Source organism: Melanerpes formicivorus, unplaced genomic scaffold (assembly GCF_026170545.1).
Source record: "Melanerpes formicivorus ecotype bairdi unplaced genomic scaffold, bMelFor1.0.p_v2 SCAF_12, whole genome shotgun sequence".
NCBI classification, from domain to species: Eukaryota; Metazoa; Chordata; class Aves; order Piciformes; family Picidae; genus Melanerpes; species Melanerpes formicivorus.
The window spans coordinates 7,859,384-7,874,994 of record NW_027142364.1 but is presented as its reverse complement, the minus strand read 5'-3'; the positions used below and the strand labels follow the sequence as shown (position 1 = coordinate 7,874,994).

At 40.5% G+C, this 15,611-nt stretch overlaps 1 protein-coding gene across 3 annotated transcripts in view; it reads left to right on the top strand.

The window, feature by feature from the left end:
• MCF2L2 (MCF.2 cell line derived transforming sequence-like 2) overlaps window positions 1–15,611 on the top strand; it is a 146,934-nt gene that overhangs the window by 44,914 nt on the left and 86,409 nt on the right. For all 3 annotated transcript variants that reach the window (XM_068145109.1, XM_068145107.1, XM_068145106.1), the window contains exons 9-14: window positions 1,664–1,778; window positions 2,439–2,558; window positions 3,759–3,950; window positions 4,770–4,961; window positions 5,723–5,900; window positions 14,117–14,220. In XM_068145109.1, the coding sequence (XP_068001210.1) occupies window positions 1,664–1,778; window positions 2,439–2,558; window positions 3,759–3,950; window positions 4,770–4,961; window positions 5,723–5,900; window positions 14,117–14,220 (901 nt within the window). The remainder of the gene's footprint in view (window positions 1–1,663; window positions 1,779–2,438; window positions 2,559–3,758; window positions 3,951–4,769; window positions 4,962–5,722; window positions 5,901–14,116; window positions 14,221–15,611) is intronic.

Sequence of the window (15,611 nt, the reverse complement as noted above, 5' to 3'; positions counted from 1 at the left end):
TCATTTAAATTATTTAAATATGTGAGTTATATAATTCCTGCTGGTTCATCTATTCAGGGTTTATTGGGCAGGCAACTCAGAGAATGGAATAACTTGGAGGAAGTTACTTGATTAAACTCTTATGGCAAGTTCAAACAAGTCCTGAATTTCTTTATAATTTTTGGTGGGACCACTACCTGGCTGAAGATTTAATGTGGGACTTAACTTTCCCCCATAACATATGTGTCCTTTAAACTTCTACGCCTAGCTAGAAAGTGGCATCTGAATCCATGTGATATGAGAGGGAATGTGCTTGTGCGTGTCTGTGGAAACACCTGGGGAGGAACAGCTGAAGACAGTGCTCCAAAATATGTCCTTCACAGCTGCAGAGAGAGAATCTCCTGTTCCTTCCTACAATGCTAGTTATTAGTCACCATGTAGAAGTTTCTGCTCTGCCATGTGATGCAGTGGAAAGAGAAATGCCATGCTAGTGTTTCAGCATGTTTGCATTCACTGGGAACAAAGCTGCCAAAAACAAAGCTGAGCTGATATTTTTCACCGAACACTTTAAAATCCTTTAAACAATTCCCAAAGGCATTTGCAAATTCATCTTAAATTCAACAGCTAGCTTTGATTGAAAACACATTTTTCAAGAACAGACTGAAAACAAAACTCTTCTTTTTTTTTTTTTTTTTTGAGAGAGAGAGAGGAATAGGAGGGGAATATTGCTGTTTGCCCCAATAAATGGGGCACTTGCTTGTGTTGTCCAGGGAGGTGGTCAAGGCCCCGTCCCTGGGGGTGTTTAAGAGCAGGCTGGATGAGGCTCTGTCCAGCCTGATCTAGTGTGGGGTGTCCCTGCCATGGCAGGGGGGTTGGAACTAGATGATCCTTGTGGTCCCTTCCAACCCTGAATGAAACTATGAAACTATGAAAACATGAAGCCTGGACTTGTGCCTGCCCAAAGATTGAAATATAGGCTATTCAGAAAAGATTTTCTTCATTTTGGTCTCTCTTTCTTGGTGTCTCTCTCTCCTTTTCTGTTTATGCTGTTCTACTTTGTAATATAATTAACAAATCACTGAGAGACTGTGAGGATGACTCACTACTCTGTGTCAGACACTTCAGTCAAGATGTATGACACTTTGAAACTCATTTCTTTGTGAATAAATGTTTAGTCATTTACACCAAGTGAAACAATGTCCATGGGAGGCATTATGAGCTCCTAATTTATTGGTTTTAATGGACTAGGAAAAACAATTCAGTCCTTGCATATTTCTGATGGGTGCACAAGTTGTAGAGTTCTGGTTTAAACTGCCTTTAAAATAATAATTGCATCACATTCAATCTACATCAGCCTCTGGTGAACTATCTTAGAAGAATTGGGTGGAAACTAGGGAGAGACAGCTGCCTTTGCCTGCCAGAACATGGAACAGCTCTGTGTTCCTGTTGCAGGTCAGGAGGCAGGATTGCAGCTGCCACAGTGGATCCATGTGGTTGCCATCAGTCATTCACCTGCCTGTCCCACTGCAAATTTAATTCTTATCTTGCATAAGTTGCTGCAGAGCCTTCTTACATAGCTACAGACTCCCCACCACTCCTCTGCTTTCTACCATCAGTTGGTGTAACTCAAAAGAAATTAACTGTAGGAAATAAATAAGTTCCTTTAATTCTAATTTCTTAACAGGTTATTGGCTCAGCTGGATGAAACCGAAAAAGCATTTGATCAATTTTGGACCAAGCATCATCTAAAACTCGAACAATGCTTGCAGCTTCGGCACTTTGAACATGATTTTAGAGAGGTATTTCATTTGTTCATTCTGTCTAGCCTTCTCTGATAAATAAGGTCAAATTTTAGCCATACTTAGAGCATACTGGAAATTCAAAAAGGAGGTTGAGAGAAAAGGCCTTTGTTATGAAATAGGAAATGGATATTAAAAAAACTAACTTCTTGACATATGTCAGACATCTTACAACATTTAAATGAGGCATGGGGAGAAGAGTGCCAGCCTGCAACAAACCTGAAACAACAACTTCTTGATAAATCATTTTGCATTTATGTCTGATGTTATCAAATATCATTATTCTGTGATAATATATTGCCAATCCCACCAGAATCAACGGAGTACACTTCAGGAAGCCCAAATAACAGCTCAGAGGCTGGAGTAACACAGGTTCTGGAACAGTATAGACTCTGGAATTATAGGTCTTCAAAACTGTGGGCCTAAATAATGAGAAACAGGGCAAGTGTTTGAAGAATATCTGTTTCTTTACTCCTTGGCTTTTTCATTTTGGAGTGAGCTGAAGAACTAAACTTGAACTGCAGACTCTTCTAAAAGATGTAGCTGAATGTTTAGAAGACATAGGTTTGTTATAATTTTATGACTATCTTGTGATGGTGAAGTTTGGTTTGGATTTTTTGGGGGGAGGTGTTGTTCTTAGTTTGTTTGTTTGTTTATCAGGTAAAACTGGCATTGGATAATCTTATGGAAGCACAAGCAGCTTTTGCTGACATTGGAGACAGCGTGACTCGAGTGGAGCAGCTCCTGAGGGAACAGAAACAACTGGAAGAAAAAGGACAGGTCTGTGCTCAATATAGTATTCTAGCTGCTACAGACATGATCTTCTAGACACTTCTCTGTCAGTGTCCTCACATCACACTTACTCTCTTCTCATGAGCCATTATTTTAAATTGCAAAACTCGGATCCTACTTTCCAAAAGCCAGGCTGTTCAGCCCCAGTAGCTCCTGTTTGTTACTTAGAAAGCTAGAATCCAGTTCAAAAATTGGTGTTTTGAACCAGGACTGGTTAGGTCCATCTTGGGAATCTGAAAATCTCAGAATACTTAAGAGGTTTCCTCAGCCAGAAATTTGAAGACTATTCTAGTCAAACTCATAGCAGCTGAAGAACACTCATGCCTTCCAGTATTCCAGACATTTGGACTTTATAATTCCATCAGCTGTGGTCTATATCACTGTGTACTAGAAAGCATTGAACAAATGAGTAAGTTGAATCAGAAAGCACAGGAACAGATGGGAAAACTGATGTTCATCTTTATTAAAGATAAGATTGGGACTTAGAAATACTGTGATCCTTGCAGTTCTTCTACCAGAAGCCTAAAGGAATAAAAGTTATAGTAACATAATATCTTACTTCCACCATCCACATCGCATATTCAATGTGTGCTATATTCCTGTTAGTCACCTCTGCTTTCACCTTACTGTGACTAAGCTTATGAATTGCACTCAGTCAGCAGGATCTTGGAATCAAGAATAAAGTAAAGCATAATATACCTGAAAAACAGTGAGTAAAAAAAAAAAATACTTTTTTTTTTTAATTGTTGGAAACTTCAGGGGAAAAACTCTTGTGCAGTCAATGTCCTCAGTACCTGAAGAAGGTGGCAGCATACACTCACAGAATGATTAAGGATGGAAGAGGCATCTGGAGGGTATCTTGTTCAATGCCCCTGCTCAAACAGAGCCACCCAGAGCAGGTTGCCTAGGAGGGCTGCTTATCCAGATGGCTCTTTAATACCACCAGGGAGGGAAACTCTCCATCCTCTTTAGGCAACCCATTTCCTGATGTTCAGATGGAACAGTGTTTCAATATATTCACTGACAACGAGGTTGGTCTTCAGTATAAAGATAGAGTAAGATTTATTAGCCAGATTAATATCCTAAACCTTTATCTCTGGGTTACAGGAGGTATCACAAAGCCAGATTGTTTTTATTATGCATGTCATTTTAAGATCTAATGTTGGATTTTTGCTCTCTGTATCACAGGAACCTTTGGAAAAGGCCCAGTCTCTAGCTCTCCATGGAGAACAGCTCATCCAAAACAATCATTATGCAGTTGACTCCATTAGACCAAAGTGTGTTGAACTCAGGCGTATTTGTGATGACTTTACCAATGAGACCAAGAAAAAGTATGATATTTTAGGCAAGTCTCTTGAGCTGCATAAGCAGTTAGATAAGGTGAGTGAACCTTCTCAGATGAAAGCTCTGAAAGTTCCACTCTGTAGGTTAGACCTGGGAAGAAAAGCTTGAACTTTTTTGATTCACCCTTGTTTGTATGTTTGCAGTGACAGAAACTGTTAAAACAAAACCTGGAACAGTAGCTTCCCATAACTGTGCTGTGAAAATGATGAAAAGTACGAAATAAAACAAAGAAAAAATTGAACTAGGCCTAATTTTGAAATTAGAACCAAATGTATTCCAGTGCTTAAAAAGAAAGAGTTTACTGCTTGCCCAGTTGGTTTCTCTTTCCCTGCTCCTGGTCCAGCTAGAATAGCAAGCTAAATGCTTTGAGAATGTCTGCTTGCTATTCCAGCCACATCTGAAACAGGAATTACCAAAATTTCATTGTGAGAAAACTGCTTTGGAGTACTTTTAACTGAGATTTATAGACCTAAGAAGTTTTTGGGAGTTCTGATATCCTTCAAATATTTGTTTTGGTTTTTGGTTAATTGTGTAATTGAAAACTGAAATGAGGCAGTACAGCTGACATATTCAGTTTGCAGCAACCACAGTAACACCTCTCCTCTTTGCTCACTGTATTAGGTTTTTATATGTAATTGGACCATCCAGGCCATGAGAGTGGAACTGAACTGGCTATTGTTCTATATATCTATGTGGGGTGACTTGTGGCCAGGAGCCCTTGGGTGCTATGAAGTGGTATTCATTCCCTCTAGTGATGTTCTATGGAAAATCCATATTTCATGGAGTAGAAGCAACACTTCACAAGATGGACTGTCAGTGATGATGGGTTCCTTCTTGTTCTGCTTTTCTTTAAAGGCAAGCCAATGGTGTGAAGCTGGAATCTACCTCTTAGCTTCCCAAGCTGTGGACAAGTGCCAGTCACAAGAGGGAGCTGAAACTGCACTCGTTGAAATTGAGAAGTTCCTGGTAACGGCTAAGGAATACCAGCTCTCTAACCTGAAGGAGTTCTACAATCAGTTTGATATGATCCTCACCCCTGAAATAAAGGTAGAACTCCTCAGATGTGCATCCTCTCACTTAGAATTCCAAAATTAGCAATTGCCTGTTAGGGTTGAAGGGACCTCAAGGATCATCTAGTTCCAACCCTCCTGCCATGGCCAGGGACACTTCACACTAGATCAGGCTGTTCAGAGACACATCCAGCCTGGCCTTAAAAACCTCCAGGGACGGGGCTTCTACCACCTCCCTGGGCAACCTGTTCCAGTGTCTCACCATCCTCACAGTGAAGAACTTCTTCCTAACATCCAATCTGAATCTATTTTTTTTTTTTTTCCATTCCCCCTAGTCCTATCATTACCTGACACCCTAAAAATTCCCTCACCAGCTTTCTTGTAAGCCCCCTTCAGATACTGGAAGGCCACAATAAGGTCTCCTCAGAGCCTTCTCTTCTCCAGTCTGAATAGCCCCAACTCCCTCGGTCTGTCCTTATAGAAGAGGTGCTCCAGCTCTCTGCTCAAATGTACCTATTGACCTACACCAAAAGGGCAAAAAGGCAAGTATTTGGAGCAATAATTTTTACTTAGATGAGTAGCCATGAAGCACATATGTGAGTTTCTTCAGGGTAGTGCTAGAAAGACTGTGTGAGTCACCATGTCCCACTCAGTGAAATCGAGATCTGTGCGGAGTGCATGGCCTGTAGCAGAGCATGATCTTCAGCTCTAGTCTGGAGTCTGGGTGACAGAAGTCCTTTCTTAACTTGCTCAGTCCAGCAGTGATGACCATTTGCTGTTTGCTTTTTCTTTGCCTAGGCCAATGCCCAAAGAATCCTCCAAAAACTAGAGGATGTGCAAGAAATGTTTGACAAGAGGCAAGTAAGCCTGAAGAAGCTGGCAGCCAAACAGACCCGGCCAGTACAACCTGTCGCCCCGCATCCTGAATCTTCTCCAAAGCGAGCATCACCAAAGATTACCAGACCAGCAGGAGTAGGTAGGCCATGGACAGCTGTTTTCAGATACACACCAATGTTTTGTCCACGTGGTTGTGTTTAATTTTTTGTTATTAGAATGAAGAATTGCATTTGGTGTTCAGTGTCAGCCCTGTAGGCCTACCTTTTAAAAACAAACACACAAACAAGGGTGCATCCAAACAGTTCATAGATTCATAGAATGGTTTGGGTTTATTTATTTAGAATAAACCAAACCAGGTTGGAAGAGACCTTCAAGATCATCGCGTCCAACCCATCAACCAATCCAACCCACCCAAACAGCTAACCCATGGCACCAAGTACCCCATCAAGTCTCCTCCTGAACACCTCCAATGATGGCGACTCCACCACCTCCCCAGGCAGCCCATTCCAATGGGCAATCACTCTTTCTGTATAGAACTTCTTCCTAACATCCAACCTGAACCTCCCCTGGCACAGCCTGAGACTGTGTCCTCTTGTTCTGGTACTGGCTGCCTGGGAGAAGAGACCATCATCCGCCTGTCTACAACCTCCCTTCAGGTAGTTGTAGAGAGTGATAAGGTCACCCCTGAGTCTCCTCTTCTCCAGGCTGAGCAATCCCAGCTCCCTCAGTCTTTCCTCATAGGGCTTGTGTTCCAAACCCCTCACCAACTTTGTTGTTCTTCTCTGGACTCGTTCCAGCAAGTCAACCTCCTTCCTAAACTGAGGGGCCCAGAACTGGACACAGTACTCAAGGTGTGACCTAACCAGTGCAGTGTACAGGGGCAGAATGACCTCCCTGCTCCTGCTGGCCACACTGTTCCTGATGCAGTTCAGGCTTCTCTTCCTAGTCTTCTGTTTGGAATTTACTGGAAGATCCTGATTTGAGGTTAGCATGTGCCTTTAACCAAGACAGCCAATTTTCAGCATAGATGGTTATAAGAAATCTAAAAATTGAAATGTAGAGCTTTCAAAAAGGGGAACCTTTAGCAAAAAGCCTTGAAAAGTCTAGTTTGCATGAAGAGCACACAAAAACTTTTGCTTTCTCAGTAAAAATACTAGAACAGCCAGTAGCCTGACCATTTTTTGCTCAGCATAGTATCACAAGGTCACACAAATGTCCCTGTTCTCCTTTTGAACACTTTTCTTACCAATGTCTTCTTCCAGTTATCTTGCTGCTTTGGTATCTGTGCTTTTTCCCTTAAACCATACTTTTTCCCCTAAACACCAGCTGTGTTCTTAACATAGAGCTAGTGCCTCAGGTTTCAGCTTCACTATAGTCTTAAGGCAAGCTGAGACCACAATGCCTTTGAAGAGGTCCTACTTTGCTGCCCACACATCCTCAAGCAATGCATTCTGCTCTTGCACTTTTGTTTGCAGTTAATTAGCTGTATGAGCTCTGATTGACCATGAAAACTCAATGCAAAATTGCAGTAGTTAAGAGTTAGGAAAACGTAGGGAGCTCTGAAGATCATATAGCCCAGTCATCTGCTCAAAGCAGCACAAACTTCAAGGGTGACCAAGTTGTTCACTGCATGCTCGCTAGTACTGAAGAGAAGGAAGTTGCAGAAAAATGGGATTAGTGGGTCAGTAGGTCGGAACAAGTTAGTCCTTGTTAGTGGGAGCAGAGTTTCTGAATCACTTTCAACTATTGTGAAACTGCATGCTGAAAGTTATACCTGCACTTGTGTTTATGCATGTAGTCTGTTTCTTGAACTTATTCCTTGTCATTTTAGAGTACTTTGAGATTTTTTATTTTACTTTTTTTTATTAAACTTTTGGTATAGATAGAAGCTTAAGGAATAGTCACTATGAGATAAATGACAATGCTTTAAGTTCTGATCCTTGTTCATATACCCAATACAGTACTATCAGCTCCTTCACAGCAGACCATGAGCTGCCTCCTTGCTCTGACATTTGCATTGCACATCATTGTTACACAACACAGCAGAGGAGAAGTGTGGGACAAGTGTGTGATGTCCTGGTGCAGATGAATAGGTAGATTCAATTTATTTGAAAATGTTAGTCCAGTTGCTCTCTGAGGACATGCAAAGTGCAACTCAGTCCTGTTCAGATATTGATAAGCAGACTTATCATCTCATTCAGATTCATTGTACCTGAGATTACTGGAGTACCTCTGTAGAAAGAAACAGAAGTCCCTATCTGTAGTTCATCCTGAGGCTCAAAACCAGTTACTTTAACTGCCATGAATAGGACCTGTATAATTACATATACTGTGTAATGGCACCCTTTGGGTAACTATCAACTACAAAGAGTTGTACTTTGAATTTCCTGAGTGTCCTTTCCCTCAGAATGCCAAAGCACTTGGCAAGTACTGGTAAGTATTTTAACCTCTTTTTTTCAGAAAGAAAACAGAAGCAGAGATAGACTCAGTGATTCACCAAGGGGTTTCACTGTCTGAATCTCAAATGTGGCTGAAAATAGAAAAAGGGACACTGAGTCCTATTCTAAGCCTTGAAAATGAGGCTGTGAAATTCTGCTCTTCTTGAAGCTACCCTCACTTGGACTTTCCTCCGTGCCCTTCCTTCACATTCACAGGATCAATGCAGTATCAGCATTTATTTATAGGAAGAATTTACTGAGTATCATCTTGGAAAAATGAGAGAGGCTAAGAGCACCTTCTTGAAACAGACATTGCAACTTGTTGTTTGTTAGTTAGGACATACCAGAACGTTTCTAAAAGCCTGCAAAAGAGAATATGGCAACTGGAGAATATCATGTTCCTAGGCTGTGTAAATAAAAAGGCAAGCAAAGGCAATAAAATGTGTTAAACAGAAGACCAGAAAGAAAAGCTTTTGTCCCCAGGCAGCAGATGTAACAATACCATGGCACCACTGCAATGGTTGTCTGTGAAAGCAAAAAAAAAAAACCAGTTACATTCGTTCCAGAACAGATTTTGTTTTGTTTCCCTTGCTGACTCTCCATTTTCTAACAAGGACTGGTAGGGAAAATTCAGTTCCCATTCAGGGTGCTAATGGAAAGATCTTGACAAATGTTGAAGGCTCAAGCATGAAATATTTCATAACTGTAACTGTGAGACTCTTCATTTTACAGAGGCTTATATATATAAGTGCATGCTGTCAGAGCTGATGCCATGGCTGACAGAAAGGGCAGGTTTCTACCAGGGAAACAACTGTTTCTTATGTCAATGACCTTACAATCTCTGGTGGCTCTTAGCAAAGTCTTGGTGAAAATCCAAAAAGAAAAAGGCAGCTCAGAGCTGCCCTTTAAACACTCTCTCTCACCCAGTACTTTTCTGTGGGTTTGAAAATTCTGAAACAAAATACTTAATTCATCACATTTTTGCTTTGAAGTTTCTGGTTTCACAAATGAACTTGCACATTTTGTAGGGGCAGGCCTGTTCAACATGGAGAAGCTACTACTGGAATTATTGTGATACTCAAAAATCTATGAGAGAAGGACTTGCTGCACATTTTAGCTGTGGATGTTTGTTTAAATATTATTCTCAGATCCACCCAGAAAAGGCAGAAAACCCTCTGGTGACTCTTGCATAATAAATTACTTTAAATTATTGTCAAGCAATATAAACTATTAGGGATGACTCCTGTTAACAATTATCTATCTTAATTTGCTTGTAATTCTCCCAAACTCTTAATACTTTGAAATTTAAAGTCCTGAAAGGCTCTTGTCTTCAGCCTGACAGCCTTGGAAATTTTCAGTAAAAAATTATTTGGCCCTCTCAGTGAACAAGACTAGGAAAATTGTCTTGCTCTAGTTACCTTTGTGGTGAGAGCTGGAACATAGCAGTATAAAATAGATTTGTGCCTTCCTAAACTGTCTGCACTTTGTAGAATTGTAAGCACTTCAGGAAGGGAATCTCACTTCATACATATTCACTATTTATGAACTTGCCACAGTTTGGCTCCTATAGTCTCATTCCTTTGCTGACAGCAGAAATCTTTGGAAGCAGGAGACAAAATGTTTCTTATCCCCTACACTTCTTGTTTCCTTACATTATGATCTTGCAGCAGGTTAAGCCCTTCTAATGGCACAGGCTCCCTTTCTCCTCTCTTTTTTTTGCCTGTCACAGTACTGTGTTGGTGATTTTGTTTTCTCTTAATACTTACGGTCACATAATTAATAGGAACAGAGGAAGGAACTGAAAACTATCCCTATGTGGGATTTTTTGTTTTGTTTTGGCTAGTTCAGCCTCCTCCTCCAGTTCCTTCAACAGCAGTGCTGACAAAAAAGGAGACAGAAGTATGTGGCCAGAAGTTGGGAGGAAAGGGAGCACCAGACCCAGTTCAAATGGATTTCAACTGTTCTGGAGTCAACCTTGAAACTGTGATTACTTACTGCTCTTTTTACTCTTGGCTGACATGGGAAAGAGAAACTGGTGCTGCAGGCATAAAGGTTCAATCATGTTAAAAACCCATGTGGGTGTCAATGTGATTCAATATAGTGCAGTTTTGGGGGGTTGATTTTAATAACTTATGCAACTAAAGAAAGCAATCTACATTGAAAGAGCAGTGAAAGACTGAAATCAGAATTACTGGGCAGGGCATGAAGTCTTGAACATGCAAAGTGATGCATAATACTCAGTGACCTAAAAAGTCAGTTCTAGAAATGTCAAGTTGGTCTTCCTAAGTTGTATATCCTTTTTTGATCTTTATCTGTTGAACTCGGAGGTCTCGTTGTGGTTGATAGCAGCCTGATGGTCTGAGAAGCGTTGTGAAAACAGCTCAGTAAATATTTATGGAACACACGAATTGTAAAACTTACTTTAATTATTTTCAGAGCAGGGATTGAAACAGCCTACACATAAGGCTTTGAGCCCCCCTTAAGAAATACAGATCAACCAAAATACAAATAACTGCTCACTAATTAAGTGGGTTTGATTCTGTGAACTGAACAAGGCAAAGATTCTTAGAGGGGAGTGGACCAATGTGCCTTAGCAGCAGAGGGGCAAAATTAGGGTTGCACTTGTAGCTTTGCTTCTGGCATCTCATCTTCTAAATGCTATGAAATATTCACCTAGGGATTTCTTTGTGTGCAACATGCATGTGAAATACAGGAGGGGAGATGACAAGATTTCTGTGAGCTCATTAAACCTACACCCTACAAGCATTTTAGAAGGCCAGCTTGGAACATGAAATTCATGTGAGGGAACACAGCCTTTTCAGTTCTTGAAATAATAAAATTTAAACTGGTTCCATCATAGTTGAATGCGTATGACTGCTCATTGGATCCACTCCAGCATTCCTCTCAGTCACCAGTGCATAACACTCACTAACCAATAACATCTGGATAGAGGATAAAAGAAGAATGTCTTGCAAGAGTCTGGGGATGTGTGCAGGAATAGTGAGGCTGCAGAGGTTAGCTGACTCAGAAAAGATGGTGCATGTGATTTTCATTAATGGTTTGGGAAGACCACTAGTTTCTGTAGTTCAAGATGTTTCTATAAATGAAATAGTAAAAAGGAAAAGATGCTTTCAGTTTTGTGGCTGTAGGGCTGCTCTTACACTTTGGCAAGTGTGAGGAAACCAAGTAGTGTGTCTCCTTGTGGAATAATATTCTACATCCAGGGGCCTTGCTCTGCACTTCTTACAGAGGCAGATTTCAAAGGGGTTTGACAGCAATTTTGCTAGAGCAAAGTATACATTCTATTGCCTAGAAATGGAAAAACTTTCTGTATTAAGCCATTAAATGATAAACCTTGGATGTTCTGGTGCTTCTTTAACTGCCTCAGTATGGTGTTTTGTCATCACTAGCATTCAAAAACAATACTATGTCATTAATTATCTTCAAACTCATGTTTCTGTGGGTCAGCATGAGCTGGAAGCCCCAGTAAATAGTTTAGCAGACTACTTGTTCCCATGCCTGCTCTTGCCAAAGGACTTTGGCTCTGCTGCAGGTGATTAGGGAAAATGCACAAACTCTCCTGCAAAAAACATATGGTGAAGCATTTGGTTAGGAAATTCACAAAAGACTTGAATGTAAAGAATGGTGCTTAAGTGACAGGGAATGAGAGTTTTACAAGTGCTCATAACCCTTGACTAGAGTCTGGGTCTCCTGCTGGCTAATGAGTTACATTTACTCTAGCACAAGCAAACTGGAGGCACACTTGAGGTCAGTTACCCAGATGGACCAATTCTTCAAGCACCTGGTAAGCTGTATACACTTCTGTTTGTGCCTCTTGTGAGAGGTGAACAGCAGAGTGCTTGGACCCTACCATGCAGAAGCAGGGTGGGGAAATGGGTGAAACCAGAGCCTTTCCCACAAGCAGCACAGCAGGTTGTTCTCACTGAATTCACTTCAGCCCTGGAGTGGTGGAGAGACTGAAAAGTAACACTGAGAACATGAATCTGTCTTCTCCTAGCAGCTTTAGGCACAGTACAATCCACATTACCATTTGCTGTTGGCTAGGTAATAAAATGGTAATCACATAGGTATCATGCAACCAGTAAGCAGCACTAAAGCCCCCTAGGAAAAGCACAAGGGTGAATGCAAGTGTGAGACCCAAACTCTGCTTAACTGCAAATACCCTTGCAATAAAAAGCTTAGTTCTGCATACAGTGCTCTTTAATAATGTTTGCATTAAAGGTAGCAATTTAAAATATTAATGAACTCAAAATGAAATCTCCATTACTCATTATCCACAATAGGATGAAAACAACCTTGAAACCATAGAGACCTTGGTTTGTTTTAAATTTTCCTTTCTTACTGTGCCTTTGTTCTGTCAGTAGGCAGTTCAACATTATACCTTGCAGCTTCCTCAGCAGTACACTACAGTAATGACCTTGAAACAGCCAACTGGACTGAATTTTAGAAGGGAGTTTCCTTTATAAGAGATCTGCAGTTCCACAGTAATTAGTGCAATAATAATTGACAGGTATTTGGGCTGTTTCTTTCTAAATTACTCCAGAAGCTACTTAAATGTAGTGACATGCAGCAGTCTCTGAATACTGGTCTGTCAATAACTAAGTAATAGTCTGGGGCATAACTGAAAACAGATTGCTTCAATTCTGGGTCAGATTGGAAGGGAACAGTTTGCTACACCAATCTGAATCAAATTCACCCCCAAAAATATAAGGAGTTGGATTTGCTTTATTATCTTGTATCTGCCTTATTGCTTCTGAAATAAGTCATACTGATGAAGACAAGACTAAGCCAGTAAACTGACCTGCATAATTTGCTGCTGTAGTGAGGAGTATCTGCACTTGGGCCTTTTGTAACTTTCTCAGTTACATCTTTCTCAGAACATTAGACTTGGTGAAACCATTTTAAGCAGAATATTACTGCATGCATTTGAAAACACTTGAAGCTTTTTATTTGTTGAGAGTTTGTGTTCAGTTAGAAAGTTTTCCCAGAATAAAACTGAAAAGGATCTGTCTCAGAATTGCAACAATTTTATTCTTTGTTGCCTGACACGAGAGTCAATCAGTATTCTTTGATCATTTCAACTAGTATTCATATTCGCTCATACCATGACATGCATGGCTGCTTGCATCAATTCACAGCTAAGAAAAAGGACAGTGCTGCTTCCCTTATACTTAACTAACATGCACCGTGAACTAATTATTAATTTAAAACAGAGATCCAAACTGATTTTTCTACTCAAGCCAGATGTATGACTCCCCTTCTCACAGCTTATTCTAAACCTTGTCTTTGGACAACAGTCTCAGGAGAAGTGATTAAGTTGCTAAGGATCATACTGTAGTAGCTTTAGCCAACTCACCATCAGCTGTGGTTTCAAGAGCCTTGCAAAGCCCAACAAACCTGACATGAGAGAGCATACCCTGAAACAATTTTCTCAGGTTCACTGTCATTATATACACAGCCACAGTGCCTTGTTGAACATTTGTATGCTTACTCTTGAGATTTGGTCATGTGAGGAAACTTTACAGGGAACAATCCTTCATAACTGACATTAACAAACCACTACCCGACCCTGCATTTTCTTTCTCCACACAAGTAACAATGCCTGAGCTGAAAAAACATGCAGGTGACAATTTGATAATTGTTGACACAGCTGGCTGATCTTTACCTGTGCCATGCTAAAGAAGGTTTCCAGGGAGGAAGCCAAACCACAGCAGTCATTACAGCACAGAGCTGTGCGTGCCAATGTGAGACACAGCAGAGCACCAAACCATGTAGCCCATCTCTTGTGCCAACTGGGCCCTCACCACTCCAGCCACAATTCAGTTCTCTAAGCCAGGTCTCGGTTACCACTGATGAGACAAGTTTTCTAACATTACTTTCTTTCTGACTCCTTCAGCTACCAACAGGAGATCCACAGAAATGTCCTGTCCTCCAAAGACAAATTCTGAAGTAGAGTTATCAAAAAAGAAAAACATTAAGAAGACTAAAGGTGGAATTAAGGTAGGAGTACCTGTGATTTTGGGACATCCCATACTGTGAGAGAACAATAGAAGAGTAGGTTTACATATTTACACTTGGAATTTAGGAAAAAAAAAACCACCAAACAAATAACTTATGTTGGCATTTGTTTTTTTTACACTTGCAATGTGAAAATTACATGTGCTGGAAAAGATGTTTGTGTATGTGGAAAACTGAGTTATGCTGAAGTAGCAATCACTTCTGAAAGACAAAAGGGGAAACGTGGAGGGAATGTTCAACAATACATTAAAGTGCATCCAAAGTGCCTGTACTTTCTTACTGTGTATTAACTATTTTGCTTCTAAAATTGGAGTGTGATTCCAGCTCCTCTGAAGTTAGGATGTGTTATGCTCAGTTTTACCGAGTGAGGTATTTTTCCTCATTTAGTTGTTTTCTAAGGATAGTTACTACGTAAAAGAGAAAAGGACTGTACATTTAATACTTGGAAATAAACCAAACTAACCCACAGAAAAACAAACAAAGGAACACAAGAAAACCAAAACTAAGACAAATCCTACTGTTAGCTGTTGCTGCCTGGGCAAATAAGGTTCAGGGGAATGTATTTTAATTGGTGTGTCTTTATGATGAGCTTTGTTGCATTATCTTTTCTGCAGCAAGATTCTGTTTAGGCCTCTTTGGACACTCTTATCCTTTTCTCCCTAATCCCAAACGTGACAGCATTGAATAGTCCTGCAGAGGATCTTTTGTTTGAGTTCTAGGGATGGTCTGGGATAACAAGCTCCCAAAACAGCTTTTTGGCCTTCCATGAGTATTTTAAGCCTGGAAACAGAAGGGTCCAGAAACTTCCTTTATCTGCACATCTCCTAAGATACACTGCAGCTGCATCCTGAAACTTTTCACTTGCCAAGCTAGCTGAAGCAGCCACTTTGAGACACCCCACTTGAATATTTTTTTTTCCTGCCCACCTCAAGTAATGCCTCCTTTGCCTTATTTGAAATGTTTGCATTTAGAGTGTGTAAATATGCCTGGGAGAGGTGGGAGGAGCACCACTGAAGTAGTGTTCTGAAAGATCTGTGCACAACTTAACTTATGTAACTTTGCCTCAATTAAATTCACCAAAAATAAAATGGAAAACAAATCATGCACAGTACTGTGTACTCACCACTCTTTTGAATAATAACACCCTTTTACTGTAATTTTCTTTCATCATCCCTGCATTAAGATTCACATTATTAGTTCTTCAGGGCAGCGTGGCACTAGAATGGTAAAAAATGCAATTTAACCTGTTTTGAGGAAGAGACATAGAGGGCCCTGAATGTCTCTCAGTCACTAATATGCAAAAAGAACAGCAAAAGAAGTTGGGCAGTGTGGGACTGAGGTCTGATCATGATTTGGCTGCCTCATGGTGACAA